Source organism: Molossus molossus, unplaced genomic scaffold (genome assembly GCF_014108415.1).
Source record: "Molossus molossus isolate mMolMol1 unplaced genomic scaffold, mMolMol1.p scaffold_m16_p_9, whole genome shotgun sequence".
Taxonomy (NCBI): Eukaryota; Metazoa; Chordata; class Mammalia; order Chiroptera; family Molossidae; genus Molossus; species Molossus molossus.
This window is the reverse complement of record NW_023425403.1, coordinates 100,456,351-100,476,530: the sequence shown is the minus strand read 5'-3', so window position 1 is coordinate 100,476,530 and position 20,180 is coordinate 100,456,351. Positions and strand designations below refer to the sequence as shown.

General features: G+C 39.2%; 2 protein-coding genes across 3 annotated transcripts in view; both read right to left on the bottom strand.

Annotated features, from left to right (window-relative positions):
- The window catches only part of SUCLA2 (succinate-CoA ligase ADP-forming subunit beta), a 90,168-nt gene that overhangs the window by 19,965 nt on the left and 50,023 nt on the right, over window positions 1-20,180 (bottom strand). For both annotated transcript variants that reach the window (XM_036249910.1, XM_036249911.1), the window contains exon 6: window positions 18,060-18,198. In XM_036249910.1, the coding sequence (XP_036105803.1) occupies window positions 18,060-18,198 (139 nt within the window). The remainder of the gene's footprint in view (window positions 1-18,059; window positions 18,199-20,180) is intronic.
- On the bottom strand, window positions 3,577-4,081 carry LOC118622975 (40S ribosomal protein S19-like). The gene is given in 2 exon segments (XM_036250549.1): window positions 3,577-3,963; window positions 3,965-4,081. Coding segments are annotated over 2 exon segments (504 nt in total).

Here is a 20,180-nt window from a genome sequence, read left to right as displayed (position 1 = left end):
CCAAACTGGCCAGGGCCCCACCTCCAACATTTTATAGGATTAATGCAATCCCAATAACATTCCTGCATAATTATTTTGAAATCTAACAAAAGGATTCCATAGGTTGCCTAGAAATAGTAGTAATATGACATACAAGTACCAAAATCACACCAAAGTTTTCAAGGAGTTTTTGAACCTCTAGACTGAATGAAATATAGTACCTGTGCTCCCATGGGAACACTAGAGCAGTTTCCCTGGCTGAAGGTACTTACTTTCATGCAATTTTCACTACATTCTTGTTTTTAATAACATTTTATTTTTCAGGTACAGCTGACATACAATATTATAGTTTCAGGTGTACAACACAGTGATTAGATATTTATATAACTTACAAAGTGGTCATCCTAATAAATCTAGTACCTATTTGATACCATAAAGTTATTACATTACTGACTATATTCCCCATGCTATACTTTAGCATCCCCATGACTATTTTGTAACTACCAATTTGTACTCCTTTATCCCTCCTCCTTTTGTATCCATCCCTCCAGCGCCCCTCCAATCTGGCAACCATCAAAATGTCCTCTGTATCTGTGTTTATCTCTATTTTGTTCATTTTTTAGATTATACATATAAGTGAAGTCATATGGCATTTGTCTTACAATGTCTGACTTCACTCAGAAGAATACCCTCCAGGTCCATCCAACTTGTTGCAAATGGCAAGATTTCATTCTTTTTGAAGGCTGAGGCATATTGCATTGTATATATGCACCACTTCTTTATCCAATCATCCACTGATGGACACTTTGGTTGCTAACATACATAGGCTATTGTAAATAATGCTGCAATGAACATAAGGATGTATATGTCTTTTAGAATTTGTGTTTTAGGTTTCTTCAGATAAATACTCAGAAGTATAATTGTTGGGTCTTCTCTGTCTCTTATAGCCTTTGTTTTAAAGTCTATTATGTCTGGTATAAGTACTGTTACCCCAGATTTTTTGTTTCCATTTTCACAAAATGTCTCTTTCCATCCCTTTATTTTCAGTCTGTGGCTGTCTTTTGACTGAATATATTTACAGGCAGTATATGTAAGGGTCTTGTTTTCTTTTTAAACTTATCTTTACTATTGAATGTATTACAGATGTCCCCCATTTTTGGCCCCATTGACTCCTTCCTCCCTGCTTCCACCCATCTCTTGCCTTCCCCACACTATTGTCGTGTCCATTGGTTATGCATATATAACATAAAAATTCTTTGGTTTATCTTTTCCCACCCCACCCCACCCCTTCCCTTTGAGGTTCGTCACTCTAACAACCAATTTGTACTTCTTAATGCATTCACCTTTTTCATCCATCCCTCAAAGCCCCCTCCAGTCTGGCAACCAAAAAAAAATTATTTGTATCTATGCCTCTGTTTCTGTTCTGCTTGTTTATTTGGTTTGTAGATTCAATTGTTGATAGATATGTATTTATTGCCATTTTATTGGTCATATTTCCTTTCTCTTCCTCTTCCTCTTCTTCTTCTTCAAGAAGACCCTTCAATATTACATATAATACTAGTTTGGTGGTGATGAACTCCTTTAGCTTTTTCTTGTCTGGGAAACTCTGTATGTCCATCGATTCTAAATGATACCTTTTCAGGATAGAGTAATCTTGGTTGTAATCCTTGCTTTTCATCACTGTCAATATTTTGTGCCACTTCCTTCTGGCCTGCAAAGTTTCTTTTGAGAAATCAGCCAACATTCTTATGGGAGCTCCCTTGTAGGTAACTAAATGCTTTTAAGGTAACTCTTGCTGCTTTTAAGATTCTCTCTTTGTCTTGAATTTTTTGCATTTTGATGATGATGATGATGTGTCTTGGTGAGGGCCTCTTGGGGTTCATCTTATTTGGGACTTGTGCTTCCTGGACTTGTATATCTGTTTCCTTCACCAAGTTAGAGAAGTTTTCTGTCATTATGTTTTCAATTTCTTGTTCTTTCTCTTCTCCTTTTGGCAACCCCATGATGCAAATGTTGTTACATCTGAAGTTGTTCTAGAAGCTCCTTACACTATCCTCACTTTTTAAAATTCTTTTTCTTGCCCTGGCCGGTTTGGTTCAGCGGTTAGAGCGTCGGCCTGCGGTCTGGAGAGACCCGGGTTCGGTTCCCGCTAAGGGCACGTACTTTGGTTGCAGTTTGTCCCCGGCCCTGGTTGGTCGTGTGGGTGGCAGCCACTCGATGTGTCCCTTCACGTCGATGTTTCTCTCTCTCTCTCTCCCTTCCTCTCTCTCCCTCCCACTCTATCTGTACAAAAAATGGAAAAATATCCTCGGGTGAGGATAAAAAAAATTAAGAAAAAAAAAAATATATATAAAATTCTTTTTCTTTTTGTTGTTTTTTTTTTTCTTTACTGATTTTAGAGTAAGAGGAAGGGAGAGGAAGAGATAGAAACATCGATGAGAGAGAACAATGACTGGCTACCTTCTGTATGCCCCCTGCCCCACGGGGAATTTGGCCCACAACCTGGGCATGTGCCCTGACTGGGAATCAAACTGGTAACCTCTTGGTGCATGAGTCGATGCTCAACCACTGAGCCACACTGGCTGGGCTCTTTTTGCTGTTCTGATTGGGTGTTTTTTGCTTCCTTATATTCCAAATCAATGGTTTGCTTCTTGGCTTCGCCTGTTCTACTATTGATTCCCTGTAAATTATCATTATAATTATTATTATTATTTGCATTTATCTTGAGATAGAGCAGGAGGGAGAGAGGGAGTCAGAGAGAAAGAGAGAGAAACATCAACATGAAAGGGACACATCACGTGGCTGCCTCCTACACGACCCAACCAGGGCCGGTACAAACTGCAACTGCGGTTCCTGCCCTTAGCGGGAACCAAACCCAGGTCTCTCTGGACCGCAGGCCAACGCTCTAACCGCTGAGACAAACTGGCCAGGGCTGTAAATTATTCTTTATTTCAGTTAGTGTATCCTTCATTTCTGACTGGTCCTTCTTTATGTTGTTGATGTTCTCACTATGTTCCTTGAAGTTCTCATTCACTTCCTTTAAGTTCTCACTAAGTTCCTTGAGCATCCTTATAAGCAGTGTTTTGAACTGTGCATCTGATTGATTGCTTATCTCCATTTCGTTTCATTCTCTTTCCTGGAGTTTTGTTTCATTTTTTTTCCCTCTCATTTGAGACATGTTTCTTTGTCTCCTCATTCTGGCTGCTTCCCTGTGTTTGTTTCTATGTATTAGGCAGAACTGCTATGTCTCCTAGGCTTCATAGGGTGGCCTATTGTAATAGGTGTCCTGTAGGGTCCAGTGGCATCACCTCTAAGGGTCTTGTTTTCCTATCCATTTGGCCACCCTACCTATGCCTTTTGATAGGAGCATTTAATCAATTTACATTTAAAGTAATTGCTGATAGGTAATTATTGCCATTTTATTATTCACATTTTAAATCTTTTTTTCTTCTAGAAGTCCCTTTAATATTTTTTGTACTACTAGTTTGATGGTGATGAACTCCTTTAGCTTATCTTGCCTGTGAAGCTCATTATCTGTGCTTCAATTCTATTTTTTTTTTTTAATGAATGAGGCAATTTATTAACCTAGCATTTGTTCTAATGCTTCTTGTTGGCAACTGCCACCTGTCCCGCAATTCTGTCCAGATCTCTCTGTCCCTGAGGCGTCAGTTTGCGGCCCCCATCCTGGTCCTTTCCCACCATTTTCAGCCCCTCCAGGGCTTGCAGGACCCAGTGGGCCACACGCTTGGAGCCTCTGCTAAAGTGGCTGGGCATGGCACCATTTCTCTGCCGTCCTCCATAGATGTTGGTCATGGAGTCAATCCCAGCGCCGCCAAGGAGGTGCAGGTGCTGTGCTGTGGAAGCAACTCGTGTGTAGAACCAATTCTCATCGTAGGGAGACAGCTCTTTATGCTTGGCCAGCTTGACAGTGTCCACCCATTCAGGGACTTTCAGCTTCAGGGACTTATTCAGGGACTTTCAGCTTCCCAGACTTTTTGAGGAAGGTGGCCAGAGCTCTGACTAACTCCTGCTGGTTCACGGCTTTTGAGAGACTCCGGGCATCAGGCCCAAACTCGGTGACCCAGCTGAGCGAAGCCCGCATGTCTGGGCCTGTGGCTCGCATGTGGCTGAGGCTTCAGGGGGCAGGGCGCTACTGCGTGGACACCCCAGGGCTTGGAGGCATGCGCTTGGGGCCAGGCAACCGGGTCTCAAGGCTCAGCACCCAGCGTGAATCAGAGCGTTGGTCTTTGTGCTTCAATTCTAAATGATAGCTTTGCTGAGGAGAGTAACCTTGGTTATAGGTCTTGACTTTTCATCACTTTGAGTATTTCATGCCAATCCCTTCTGGCCTGCACAGTTTCTGATAAGAAATCAACTGACAATCTTATTGGGAGTTTCCTGGTAGGTAACTAACTGCTTTTCTCTTGCTGCTTTTAAGACTTGCTCTTTGTCTTTAATCTTTGGCATTTTAATTATGTGTCTTGGTGTGGGCCTCTCTGGGTTCACCTTGAGTGGGATTCTGTATTTCCTGGCTTATATATCTACTGACTTCATCAGGTTAAGGAAGTTTTCTGTCATTCATTATTTCTTCAAATAGGTTTTCAATCCTTTGGTCTCTCTCTTCTCTTTCTGTTCTCTATGATGCAAATGTTGTTATGCTTGATGTTGTCCCAGGAGTCTTTTAAACTAGCCTCATTTTTTTAAATTCTTGTTTCTTTTTACTGTTCTGATTGGGTGTTTTCTGCTACCATGTCTTTCAAATTGCTGATTCAATTCACAGCTTCATGTAATCTACTGTTGATTCCCTCTAATGTAGTCTTCATTTTAGTTACTGTATTCTTCTTTTCTGCTTAGTTCTTTTTCATGTTTTCTATTTCCATTTTTATGTTTCCTATCTCTTTATTGAAGTTCTCACTGAGATCACTGAGCATCCTTATAACCAGGGCTTTGAACTCTGCATCTGGTAAACTGTCTCCATTTTGTTTAGTTCTTTTTCTGGACTTCTGTTCTGTTCTTTCATTTGGAATGTTTCTGTCCCCTCAATTTGGCTGCCTCCCTGTGTTTGTTTCTATTATTAGGCAGAGCTTATACATCTTCCAGTCTTGTTACAATGGCCTTATGTAGTAGCTGTCCATTTTTATGTAAGGGCCCAGTGGTGCAGACTTCCTGATCACCTGAGCTGAGTGCTTCAGGTATGTCCCTTGTGTGGACTATATGTGTCCTTTTGTTGTTAAGCCTTGACTGCTGTTCATATGTCAATGAGAGGATTGACCCTCAGGCTGATTGGCTATGAGGACAGGCAATGACTATGGTGAAGGTGTGCTGTGCAGGGGCTGACCCTACAGAGCAGGGGCTCTGGTACCTGCCAAGTCTGCCCTTTGGTTGTATCATTTGTGGAGGTGGTTGGGTGGTGCTCTTGTATGATATGAAGCTGACCACCATATATGTTGGTTCTGAAGCCTCTTGACTCTGGTGCAGGCCAAGATCAACTGCTGCCTGGGCTACTTGGTATGAGCTACAAAGTGATTTGCAGTTCATTGCCACTTGTGCCTGCAAGGGGCTAAGCTGCAAACTGAGGCTGACTATCACTAGTGCAGGACTTGGGGCTGCTTAGCAAGAGGTCTGGAGCACGCTGAGGCCAGATGCTAGATTGGGGTTTGTAAACCTTTGAGAGATTTTAGCAAAGTCCACAACATGAGCCTATACAGGCTGTTTTGTATGATAAAGCTAACTGAAGTGGTTTGGGTGGGCCAGCAAGCTAGATGGGGCAGGGTCTCAGAGAATCACTAGGATGGGGCAAATAGTGTTAGTTAGGATGATGGATACGTAGATTTGTTGCCTGCCTGAGCATGCAGGCTGGGTTGGGGGAAGACTTAACAAAGGAAAAATAGCTTCTGACAGCACTTCTGTCTGGGAGAAAAGTGTTCCTCCAGCCATAACCCTGAAGCCAATCAATTCAGTTCTTCCTAAAAGTCCCTGGTGCTTTTCCTGGTGCCTTCCCAGCACTGGAGCCAAGAGGAATTGAGTCAAGCATGGTTCTTTTAAGAAGAATGCCTGGGACTCCAGCAGCCATAATCTCTACTGGTTTTCACAGACAGAAGTTATGGGGACTTCTCTTCCAAGAACAGGAACCCCTTGTTCTTCAGGGGAGACCTTGACAACTGAGATATCCTTCCCAATCTGTATCTGCCACAAGTGGGTATGGTTATGGGACCAGTTCATTCCATTTCTGCCCCTCCCACCAGATGACATGGCTTCTTCTGTATACCCTTAGTTATAGGACTTCTGTCTAGCTAAACTATAGGCAGTTCTCAATGATGGTTGTTCTGTAATTTAGTTGTAATTTTCATATGGTCATGGGAAGTAATGGTGTTTTCCTATTCTGCCATATTGACTGGAAGCCCCTCAAAAGTTGATCCTTTAAAAAGTATAACAAAACTGGCCAAAACTTTAGCTAAACAAATAAGCTGCAGGAGTTCCAAAGCAACCCACAGTCTCTTCCAGGTGCTGCCGGGCAGATTTTGCTATCCTTCACTGCATTCTTTTTTTTTTTTTTATCCTCACCCGAGGACATTGCTCCATTTTTTGTTCAGGTAGAGTGGGAGAGAGAGGAACAGAGAGAGAGAGAAACATCGACATGAAAGGAACACATCGAGTGGCTGCCACCTGCACGACCGACCAGGGCCGGGGACAAACTGCAACCGAGGCACACGCCCTTAGCAGGAACCGAACCCGGGTCTCTCTGGACCGCAGGCCGACGCTCTAATCGCTGAGCCAAACTGGCCAGGGCCTTCACTGCATTCTTAAAAGGTCCTAGATCCACAAATACTTCAATAACACAAATTTAAAAATACAAGAGAACTGCCTCTCTAAAAAAAGTATTTTTAAATAAGCATATGAGGGAAGACTTATACATTAAAACTTAAAAATATAAGTTTTATATATTGATATAAAAACAAACAGATCTGTGGAATCAGACACTTGAATATAATAATAAAGGGCATCAAAAATCTGTAAGGAAAGCCCTGGCCGGTTTGGCTCAGCGGTTAGAGCGTCAGACTGCGGTCCAGAGAGACCCAGGTTCGGTTCCTGCTAGGGGCAGGTACCTCGGTTGCAGTTTGTCCCCGGCACTGGGTGGTCATGTGGGTGGCAGCCACTCGATGTGTACCTTTCACATCGATGTTTCTCTCTCTCTCTCTTCCTCTCTCTCCCTCCCACTCTACCTGAACAAAAAATGGAAAAATGTTTGGGTGAGGATTAAAAAAAAAATCTGTAAGGAAGGATGTTTTATTTAATTATTTTCAGAAAAATGACAATTTGGAAAAAAGAGTTAAGGCTAAAGTAAAATCTTTATTGAGCAAAGACTGAAAATCAAAAAGTAAAATAATAAAGAATAGAACACACTACAGAAAAATATTTACTGATTTTATATAATGGCAGAAAAGTTCCCATTCAAAATAGCAACCAAAAATATATTTCTACAAGTAAATCAAAGAAGAAATATAATACCCACATAAAGAAAATCTGCCCTGGCCAGTTTGGGTCAGTGGTTAGAGCACCAGCCCACAGACCAAAGAGTTATGGGTTCAATTCCCCAGTCAAGAGCACGTACCCGGGTTGCAGGTTCTATCCTCGGCCCCAGATGGTGCATGTCTGAGAGGCAACCACTTGATGTATCTCTCTCACATCATGTTTCTCCCTCTTCACTCTCCATTCTCCACCCCTCCCTCTCTCCTTCCTTTCTACTCTCTCTAAAAAATCAATGGAAAAAATATCCCTGGGTGAGGATTAACAACAACAACAACAAAATAGAAAATAATCTTACTTTTTCTTAGAGGAAAAAAAAAATCTCTCAGCATATAAGCAATGGAAGTCAAAATAAGACCTGACTAGATGAAAAAGTTTCAATATGTCCAAAAAAAGCAAACCAAATCAAACAATAGATAAACTTGGGGAGATAGTCATGTTAAATGTCAATTAAGAGTTTAACATCTTTAATATACAAAAAATCCATACACATGGAGAGACCACCAGAATGTATTATGAGGTGAATAAGAAAAATGCAAAATGTACATATAGTATGCAATCTTTTCTGTAAAGGAGTAGTTAAGACCTATTTTCATATTTGTTTTTATTTGCAAATAAACAGTGGGGAAAAACATACAAGAAAACTAAAACTGAGAAAACAGCAATACGAGTAGATAAGAAGTGAGAGAAAACAAACTTTCAGGATAAATGAGTGAGACTGGTGAAAATATACTGTTATATTGTTCTGATGTTTGACCCATGTAAATAAATTTTCAGAAAATTAATAAAAACTTCATCAAATTAATAAGAAAAACCACCCATGTTTCTTTTGGGTACTTTAGTGGGCTGAATATTGGCCACCCAAAGATAACACGTCCCAATACATAGAACCTGTGAATGTTACCCTACATCAGCAATTTTCAGCTGGTGTGCCACAAGAGCACACTAGGGTGCAGCAAGAATTTTTAAAACTTGCAATATCTGACTATTTAGTTACAGGACTGATCTTTTTCCTTAGATTGTCAAATTAAAAAATTATAACAGTCAACACAACAGCTGTCCAGTGTGAATGAATCAAAATTATACCTATTTTTCTTGTCAGATCAGCAAAAATATATATTTTTGGTGTGTAGAATTTTATTAATTAGTTTAGTAATTAGTGCCATGAGATGAAAAATTGCTGGTTTATATGCTAAAATTTTTATAGATGTGATTAAAATAAGGTTCTTGAAAGGAGGAAATTATCCTGGATTACCTGGGTGGGCCCTAAATTACATCACAAGTGTCTTTATAAGAGACAGACAGAGGGAGACTAGATACACAAAGAAGAGCAGGATGCAGTGTGACCACAGAGGCAGAGAGACTGGGATGAGTGGCCACAAATCAAGGAATGCCACAGGAGGCATGGAAAGGCAAGGACGGCACTGTTCCCTAGAGCCTCCGGAAGAAGCAGAGCTGCTGACATCTTGAATTCATGTGATATTGACTGTGGACTTTTGGCTTCCAAAACTGAGAGACTATCTGATATTTTATGCCACCTAGTTTGTAGTAATTTCTTACAGTAGACATAGGAAACACACAGGTACCAAAAGACATTAACAGAAAATTCTGTCTACTGAGGAAAACAGGCCCAAAAAACATGAAAAATTCTCATCATTAGCAATCAGAACACTGAAAAATAAAATAAAACACCATTTCCTAAATATCAGTTTGATAGAGATTTAACCTAATACAACACTCACTTCTGGCACAAGTAGACAATGAAATGGACACTGTATATTAGAATAACTTTTCCAGACAACAATCTGGCAAAATACATCCCAAAATGTTATTATTCTGATCAAATAATCAAAACATGTTAAAAATATTATTACTCTTTGACCTGAAAAGTCTAATTCTAAGAATCTACATGAAAAATAATAATTTCTATGAAAGATTTATATACAAATACAAGCCTTTAAAAATTGTGTCTTTGAAAAATATTTGACATGAAAAAATCTATTACATACTTTTAAGTTTTTAAAAGGGAAAGATACAATCTGAATAGACTATGATTCCAATCACAAAAATGATTTAAATAATCTATGTAAAATATTAAAAGGGTATTAAATAATGAGTTTCTTTATTCCAACCTTTATTTCCTAGAACTTTTAAATTTTCTATAGTACATATACAGGGCCCTGAGAAAAAAACTGCTTTGAAACATATAAAAAATATATGCAAAGAAAAGAAAAAGTGAATACAAAGAAAAAAAGTTATTAAATTGATTAAGAGAACAAAAATATTCCCTTAGCAAGAATATGGCTGTAGAATTTCACAACTAGAAAGAATTCAAGTGTCTTTCTTTCAATGTAATTAAGTACTATAATGAAGAAAATAATACAAGAAATATGTTTTATACAGATAATTCTCCTTCAGTGAACATTTCATTTTAAAAATGTACTTCAGAAAAAAAGATGGTGGCGGGCAGGGCCGAAGGGAGGGTGAGTGAGCAAGCGTGAGAGAGAGTGTGAGTGGACGTGAATGTGGACGAGCAAACTCGTGCAGTGCAGAAACTTGACATGTGCTGTGGACAGAAAGCAGCCGGCTACTGCGATAAGTGGCAGCTCGTCATGGCTCCGTCATCCGTCATTTTGGAAGATCCCTGGTCTTCTCTGGGAGGAGGCAGTGGGATTGGCTAGGGCCCAGCAACCTGAGCCCACCAGTGTACCTGGCTGGCACCATTGGACCCCTGGACCCTACTCTGTCAACACAGATCAGTGCATAGTAGCAGAGCTGTAAGGTGCCTGCTGTGGAAACTGCAAAGGGTTGGGACCCCAGCACCATCCCCCACAGTAGGGGCCTGATCAGAGTCGAGACTCACCACCAGCAACAGGAGCAGACATCCATCCTATGCAACAAAAGCATAGATCAGCAGCTGAGACCCATACCCAAAAGCTTCAGCAAGAGCTGAGCAGGAGCTGAGCCCCACCAGGCAGCAGTGCTCCCCAGCTGCCAGTAGCGAGACCTAGGACTCTAGAGGGACCAATGCAACCCAGTTGTGCACAAGATTGGTGGGGAGCCGGGGCTCCAGTGGGTCCTGTGTGTTCCCGCTGCCCAGGGATAAACAGGGAGCTGGGGCTCCAGAGGGACCAATGTGACCAAGCTGCCCACAAGATCAGCAGGAAGCTGGGGCTTCAGTGGGTCCTGTGCATTCCCGCTGCCCAGAGATCGGTGGGGAATTGAAGCTCCAGATTGGCTGGCATGATTCAGCTCCCCATGGTATCAGTGGGGAGCTGGAGCTCCAGAGGGCCCAGTGCGACCCAGCTGCCCATAGATAGCCGTGCAGCCGGAACTCCAGTGGGGCCTATGCATTCTCACTGCCCAGGAATTGGCATGGAACCAGGATTCAAGAGGGGCCTGTGTGATCCAGCTTTTCACAGGATCTGTGGGGAGCTGGGGATCCAGCAGTGCTTGTGTGACCCAGCTGCCCACTGGATCACTGGGGAGCTGGAGCTCCAGTGGGCCTGTGCGTTCCCGCTGCCCAGGGAGCGGCAGGAAGCTAAGGCTCCAGAGAGGCCTGTGTGAACCAGTTGCCCAAGGTGCTGGCAGGGAGTGTGGCTCCAGCAGGGCATGAGCAATACAGCTGCAGGTGGCACCAGCGAGCAGCTGGGAACACAGCTTCAGACAGGCCCACGTGATCCAGCAGCAGCACCTACCAGGACACACCAATACCAGCCCCCAGCAGTCAATCCTCCAGGACCCACAGCAGGCAAGAGGTGACACACAACAGAACAGTCTGGGAGGCACAGTAGCCTTATTTGATATACAGCGAGATGCCTACACATCCAAACATCCCTCACCGGGTATAGAGCTACCAGATGACTAAAATGGGGAAACAAAAGAACAACACCAAAAGGAAAGAAAAAGAGGAATCACCAGAAAAGGAACTACAGAAAATGGAAGACAGCAACTAGTCAGATAAAGAATTCAAAGCAATGATTTTAAGGGTGCTCAAACAATTTGGTGAGAACTACAAGCAACTTAATGAGAATTATGAAGAGCTCACTGGGAACTACTTCAGCTTAAAAAAAGAGGTAGAAGTTATGCATTAAAAACAAGAAGAAATAAAGACTGACATAGCTGTTATGAAAAATACCTTAGAAGGATTCTAATAGTAAATTAGAAGAAGCTGAAGGCCGAATCAGTGACTTAGAAGACAAGGTGGAGAAAAACACTCAAATAGAGCAGCAAATGGAAAAAATAATTAAAAAGCAAGAGGAAAGTTTAAGGGAGCTGTGGGACAATGCAAAACATAACAATATTTGCATTATAGAAATACTGGAAGGAGAAGAATCAGAGAAAGGAAAAGAGAACCTGTTTGAAGAAATAATGACAGAAAACTTTCCTAAACTAGTGAAAAAAAAAGTCACACAAATCTAGGAAACACAGAGAGTCCCAAGCAAGTTTAACCCCAGAAGACCCGCAGCTAGACACATCATAATAAAAATGGCAAACATTAAAGACAAAGAAAGAATCTTTAAAAAAACTAGAGAGAGACAGAAAGTTACCTACAAGAAAGCTCCCATTAGACTGTCAGCTGGTTTCTCAATAGAAACAATGTAGGCCAGAAGGGAGTGGCATGAAGTGTACAAAGTAATGCAAGGCAAGGGTCTAAATCCAAGACTACTCTATCCAGCAAGGCTATCATTCAAAGTCGAAGGAGAAATAAAGAGCTTCACGGATTTAAAAAAAAAAAAAAGCTAAAGAAATTTACCACCACCAAACCAGCCCTGAAATAAATGCTCAAGGGACTGTTGTAAAAAGAAGAAAAACAGAGAGAGAAAGAGGAGCACAGCCATAAAATAAAAATGGCAAGTAATAACTATCTATCAATAGTAACCTTAAATGTAAATGGCTTAAATGCTCCAAGACGCTAAGAAAATATGACCCATATATATGCTGTCTACAAGAGACCAGAGACCCACCTCACAACAAAAGATTCACACAGGATGAAAGCGAAGGAATGGAAAAAAGTTTTCCAAGCAAATGGAAATGAAAAAAAAGCAAAACTCATATCTGACAAGATAGACTTCAAAACGAGGGCCATAATAAGAGACAGAGAAGGTCACTACATAATATGAAAAGGATCAATCCAAAAAGAGGACATAACTCTGGTAAACATATATGCACCAAATACGGGAGCACCAAAATATATTTAAAAAATTCTGGAGGATTTTAAGGGAGAGATCAATAGCAATATGATCATACTGGGTGACTTTAACATGCCACTGACACCACTGGATAGATCTTCTAGACAAAAAATCAACAAGGACATTGAGTCCTTAAATGACAAACTAGATCAATTGGCCTTAATTGATATTTACAGAACATTCCACCACAAAGCTGCAGAATATACATTCTTCTCAAGTGCACAGGAACATTCTAAAAAATAGACCACATGTTAGAACACAAAGTAAGTCTCTACAAATTCAACAAGATTGAAATCATATCAAGCATCTTCTCATATCACAGTGGCATGAAACTAGAACTCAATTACAAAAAAAACATTCACACACTTTGAGGCTAAATAGCATGTTATTAAACAACAAATGGGTTACTAACGAGATCAAGGAAAAAATTAAATACTTTCTGCAAACCACTGAAAACAAACACAAAACAACACAAAATCTATGGGACGCAGCAAAAGCAGTCCTGAGAGGGAAGTTCATAGCATTACAGGCCTACCTCAAGAAACAAGAAAAATTCTTAATTGAATTTCTAACCCTACAACTTAAAGAACTAGAAAGTAAACAAAAAGAAAAACCCAGAGCAAGTAGAAGGAAAGAAATAGTAAAGGACAGAGCAGAAATAAATGACATAGAGACTAAAAAAACAATTCAAAAGGTCAAAGAAACAAAAAGGTGGTTCTTTGAAAAGATAACCAAGATTGATGGACCCTTAGCCAGACTCACCAGAAAACAAAAAGAGGACCCAAATAAACAAAATCAGAAATGAAAGAGGAGTAACAACTGACACCACAGAAATACAAAGGATCATCAAAACATACTATGAACAATTATACGCCAACAAATTGGACAATCAAGGCGAAATGGACAAATTTCTAGAAACATACAGTCTCCCAAAACTGAACTGGGAAGAAATAGAAAAATTGAACAGACTAATAACAACAAAGGAAATTAAAGATGTAATTAAGAAACTCCCAGCAAACAAAAGCCCAGATCCAGATGGCTTCAAGGGGGAGTTTTACCAAACATTCAAAGAATACTCATTCTCCTCAAACTACTCAAAAATATCGAAGAAGATGGAAGACTTCCAAATTCATTTTATGAGGTCATCATAATCCTAATTCCAAAACCGAATAAAGACACTACAAAGAAAAAATATTATAGGCCATATCCCTGATGAACACAGATACCAAAATCCTTAACAAAATATTAGCAAATCAGATCCATCAATACATCAAAAAATTATTCACCATGACCAAGTGGGACTCATCCCAGGAATGCAAGGATGGTACAATATTCGCAAATCAATAAATGTGATATACCACATAAACAAAATGAAAAATAAAAACCATATGATTATATAAAAAAATGCTGAAAAAGCACTCAACAAAATCCAGCACCCATTTCTGATTAAAATGCTCAGCAATGTGGGAATAGAGGGATCATATCTCAACATAATAAAGGCCATATATGAAAAACCTACAGCCAACATCATACTCAATGGGCAAAAACTAAAAGCATTTCCCTTAAGAACAGGAACAAGGTAAGGATGCCCACTTTCGCCACTCCTATTTAACATAGTACTGGAAGTCTTAGCCACAGCAATTAGACATGAAGAAAAAATAAAAGGAATGCAAATTGGAAAGGAGGAAGTGAAACTGTCATTATTTGCAGAAATCCTTAAAGATACCATAAAAATCTACTAGATTTAATAAATGAATTTGGCAAAGTAGCAGGATACAAAATTAACGTGAAGAAATCGACAGCATTCTTATACATCAATGATGAACTAACAGAAAGAGAAACTAAAAAAACAATCCCATTTACCATTGTGGCAAAAAAAATTACTATACCTAGGAATAAACTTAACCAAAGAAGTAAAGGACGTCTTCACAGAAAACTATATGTCATTGAAAAAAGAGAGAAAGATAGAAAAAAGTGGAAGTATATACCATGTTCATGATTTAATGATTAACATCATTAAAATGTCCATATAATCCAAAGCAATCTATAGATGCAATGTGATCCTCATCAAAATGCCAAAGATATATTTCACAGAACTGGAACAAATACTCTGAAAGTTTATATGGAGCCCAGAAAGACCCCAAATAGCCACAGCTATCTTGAAAAAGAAGGACAAAGTAGGAGGGATCACAATACCAGATATCAGGTTATACTACAAAGCCACTGTAATCAAAACAGCCTGGTACTGGCACAGGAACAGGCATATAGACCAGTGGAACAGAACAGAGAACCCAGAAATTGACCCAAGACAATATGCTCAATTAATATTAGACAAATATGGCAAGAGCATATAGTGGAGTCAAAACAGCCTCTTCAATAAATGAGTGTTGGGAAAATTGGACAGCTACATGCAAAAAAATGAAGCTAGATCACCAACTTACACCATACACAAGAATAAACTCAAAATGAATAAAAAACTTAAGTGTGACTCGTGAATCCATAAAAGTCCTAGAAGAAAATGTAGGCAACAAAATTTCAGACATCATATGCAGTAGAATTTTCACTGATTCAACGCCCAAGGCAACAGAAACAAAGGAAAAAATGAACACATGGGACTACATCAAGCTAAAAAGCTTCTGCTCAGCAAAAGAAACAAGCATCAAAATGGAAAGGGAACCCACTATATGGGAGACCATCTCTAACAAAAATATATTGCCAATCATACATCAGATAAGGGGTTACTTTCCTAAATATATAGAGTACTCAGACAACTCAATGAAAGGAAGACAAAGAAGCCAATTAAAAAATGGGCAGAGGACCTACAGAGACACTTCTCCAAACAGGACATACAAATGGTCAAGAGACATATGAAAAAATGCTCAACATCCCTAATTACCAGAGAGATGCAAAATGAAACAACTATGAGGTATCACCTCACACCTGTCAGAATGCTGGTCATCAACAAATATCAAACAACAAGTGCTGGCGAGGGTGTGGAGAAAAGGGGACTCTAGTACACTGCTGGTGGGAATGCAGACTGGTGCAGTCACTATGGAAAACACTATGGTGTTAACTCAAAAATTACAATTTGAACTGCCATTTGACCCAGTGATCCCACTTCTAGAAACACCAATCAGAAAGAATATATGTACCCTATGTTCCTAGCAGCACTACTTACAATCGCTAAGATTTGGAAATAGCCCAAGTATCCACCAGTAGATAAGTGGATAAAAAAGCTGTGGTATAGCCCTGGTTGGTTTTGCTCAGTGGTTAGAGCGATGGCCTGCTCCAGAGAGACCTGGGTTCGGTTCCTGTTAAGGGCACGTATCTCGGTTGCACTTTGTCCCCGGTCCTGGTTGGGTCATGTGGGCGGCAGCCACTCGATGTGTCCCTCTCATGTCCATGTTTCTCTCTCTCTCTTCCTCTCCCCCCCCACTCTATTTGAACAAAAAATGGAAAAATGTCCTCAGGTAAGGATTTAGGAAAAAAAAAAAGGCTGTGGAACATATACACAATGGAATACTATGCAGCTATAAGAAAGAAAGAGCTCTTATCCTTTGAGACGACATGGAGGGACCTGGAGAGTATTATGCTAAGCAAAACAAGCCAAGCAGAGAAAGGCAAATATCACATGATCTCACTTATTTGTGGAATATAATGAACTAAACAAATTGATGAACAAAATAGACCCAGAGACAAAGAACTAGGGTACATACTGACAAACCTCAGAAGAAGGGGTGATGATGGTGGGGGAGGGAGATAAACCACAGAACTTATATGCATGTACGCATAACCAATGGACATAGACAACAAAGCTGGGGGCGAGTTGGGGTGGGGGGGATTGGGACCAGGGTATCAATGGGAGAAAAAAAAGAACCATCTGTAACAAATATAAATTAATAAAAATAATTTTAATAAATAAAAGAGGCCTGGCCTATCTTGCTCAGTGGTTAGAGCATTGGCCTGCGGTCCAGAGAGATCTGGGTTTGGTTCCCGCTAAGGGCGCGTACCTCGGTTGCAGTTTGTCCCCGGCCCTGGTTGGGTCATGCAGGAGGCAGCCACTCGATGTGTCCCTTTCACGTCAATGATTTCTCTCTCTCTCTCTTCTCTCTCCCTCCCACTCTATCTGAACAAAAAAATTAAATTAAATGAATAAGAAAAGAAATTTTAAAAAATGTACTTCAGCCTTCACCTTAAAAAATTTAATTACTTTTAGTTTTACAAACTACCTCTATTATCGTAAAAAAATGTACTTATTCTTCTTTATACAACCATATAAATGACTAAACAAAAACTTAATTTCTATCATAAAGAATATAACTAATTAGAATTATAAAAGTGAAAGGTGACCTACAAATGCTTAAGATTAGAAATGTCCAAAGAGACCTAAAACAATATCAAATAATTACAGCAATAGAAGCAGTCAATATAAAACATCAATAAAAATTTAGACTAGAATAAAAGCAACATACATTTTTCTAGAAAACTAGATATGATTTTATTAGTTGTCCAATGTAACCAGCAAATTATTGTGGTTGCTAATACAGATGGAAGAATAACTGAAAAATAAAAAGTATACATGGAAGGCATGATAAATCAGAATTTGATTTACCTTTTAAACACATGAAAAAGAAAAGCTGTCAAAGTGACAAGCTAACCCTCTCTAGTGGCTAAAAATAAAGACCTATAATGTCTCAATCTTCTAAAACTTGTGGAGATTAACTCTAAACCAGCACTGCCCAAAGAACTTTCTGCAATGATAGAAATGTTCTATATATGTGTTGTCTAATACTGTAACTAATGTGGCTACTGAGCACTTGAAATGTGAATAGTGTGACTGAGGAATATTTTAATCTTATATCATTTTAATTAATTTTACTCCCATATTTAGCTGTTGGCCATCATAATGCAGCTTTAAGCCCTCTGGGTGTGCCTAAATATATACTTAAGATATTTAAGGTATCTGTTTTAGTGGGTCTCTTTATTTTTTTATTTTTTCTATTTATCTTCAGATAGAGTGGGAGAGAAAGGAAGAGAAAGAGAAGCATTGACGTGAGAGGGATACATCGACTGGTTGCCTCCTACACGACCCCGACCAGGGCTGGAGACGAACCACAACCGAGGTACATGCTCTTGGCCGGAATCAATCACAACTCACTGGTCTGAGGGCAGACGCTCTACTGCTGAGCCAAACCAGCCAGGGCTTAATGGGTCTCTTTAATATTTGTTTACATTCAATTTACTGTAAAAGAAACTTCTACATAGGAGGAATTCACATCCTTATGAGTTCAACATCCTTAGTAAAGCATACAACAGGTGGATAAACATAAAATCAATGTTTGATAAAAGAAGATACTTTACCAGCTCCATCTGAATCCTCTACCATTGGATTTATTTCTACCATGGTTGCATCATATTTCAGAAAAAGGTTGTAAAGCTTGACCATGTTTTCTGCTGCAGAATCCACAACATTAGGTGGAAATCCCATCTTCTGTGCAAGCTGAAAGCAATTTGTCTCTTTATTACAGTATGTCACATATATCCAATCACCATTAAATTACTATAAATAAAAAACCTTGTTAATTTATTATTTAAATAAGTATGAATCATTTGTAGTCAAACATTAATCAGTGAAGTAGCAGCTATTACTAAATGATTAAACAAAACATTTTATATAAAATCCTCACAAGGCAGGTGGTGTGCTCATTTTACAACTGAGAAAGTGGTTCAGAGAGGTCATGTGACTGGGTCATTCACTTAGTTTCTAGTTCCAGTGTTTATTCCATCGCCTCCATACTACCTCTAAGCCTTATGGCCATTCTAAACTAAAAGAGGCTCATATTCTATTAAAACAACATATAAAGGGTACACTGACAATTCCAATGGTCCAAACAATGGCTAAAATATTAAATCATCCTATTTTACCTTTTAGATAATTTATGAAGTGTAATCTCCCAAGCACAGAGAACATATTCAAACAAGCATTATCTCACTCATTCAAAAATCCACTGAGCACATAATATATAGAGTGGGTCAAAAGTAGGTTTACAGTTGTTCATATGGAAAATAATACAATAATTAATTAATAATAATACAAGAATAAACTCTGTGTTTCACATATAACTGTAAACCTACTTTGCTCCAGGCTATATGCTAGGTCCAAAAAACACATTTTTTACTATAGAAGAGGAGTTTATAGTCTTGAGCAGAGATTCCTATTGAGATGTACCTGAAGAGCTTTTTAAAATACATATATACCAAGGTCCCAGCCCGAAGTTCTGGTTCACAAGTTCGATGGGGAACGAAGCATACGTACATTTCAAAGTTCCATAAGTAAATCTGAACCACTGTACAGAAGCTATATGTTTGCATGTTTACTCTAACTGCTGCCACGGCTCAGGAATACTACAAAGGAATGTTTTCCTCTTCCAACTGCTATCATAGGCTGCAATACATTTGACTTCCAACAACAGAAAATCTTATATTCTTAGAGGGTGAATGTGATTTTTGCGAAATGTCAAGTACCAATAAATAAAGTCAAGCTAAGAAAAGTCATTTTTGGTTAAGACTTACTTCAAATAAAAAATAGTAAGAAATAAAGTACTACTGTATTTTATTTACAAAGATTTTTTACAGTATGACATTAATTTGTCAAGTACGGCGTTTGGTACAATTTCTGTTCATCACTCAAAAATCTATAATCTTGGTACATTATTCCTTTATGTATTCTTGTAAATCAAGTACTTTCTTTCTCTTCTAAATTTAACTCTCCAGTTATCACTCTCATATAACTACCTAGTGAATCAAATTTCTGTCCCCTTTAAACATTTTCGTCATTCACTTGCCTAAATGACTTGCTTCAAGTTTTATCAGAAAAAAATTTTCTATCTCCTTTAAACTTTTGTGCCAGTCAAAAATATTTCTCTACTGTACTTTAATACAATAAGCTTATTTTGCCAGTTCCCAACTAAAAGATGTAAATGTCATTCAGACTTTAATATTCAAACTTTTTAAAGATGAGTCACTTATTTTGTATATCCAAACTAAACAATTTATTCAATAGCAGTATTAAAAACATTACCAAGCAACTCTCAATTCTCTCAGGCCATACATCGTATTAAACTTCATGCTTGGGTTTGTTTTTTTGGGGGGTGGCAGTGGGGAGAAATGGAAGGGGAGGAAGAGGCACACAAGAACAGCACAGAAAACTAGTGCAATTGTTAAAAAAAACAAAAAAAACAAAATCTGATCATGTATGTGCATGCACAGAGAAAGTCCACAGATTTCATTAGATTCATTTTTTTTATCCTCACCTGAGGACATTTTTCCATTTTTTTGTTCAGATAGAGTGGGAGGGAGAGAGATGAAGAGAGAGAGAGAGAGAAACATTAACGTGAAAGGGACACATCAAGTGGCTGCCACAAGCACAACCCAACCATGGCAGGGGATAAACTGCAACCGAGGTATGCGCCCCTAGCAGGA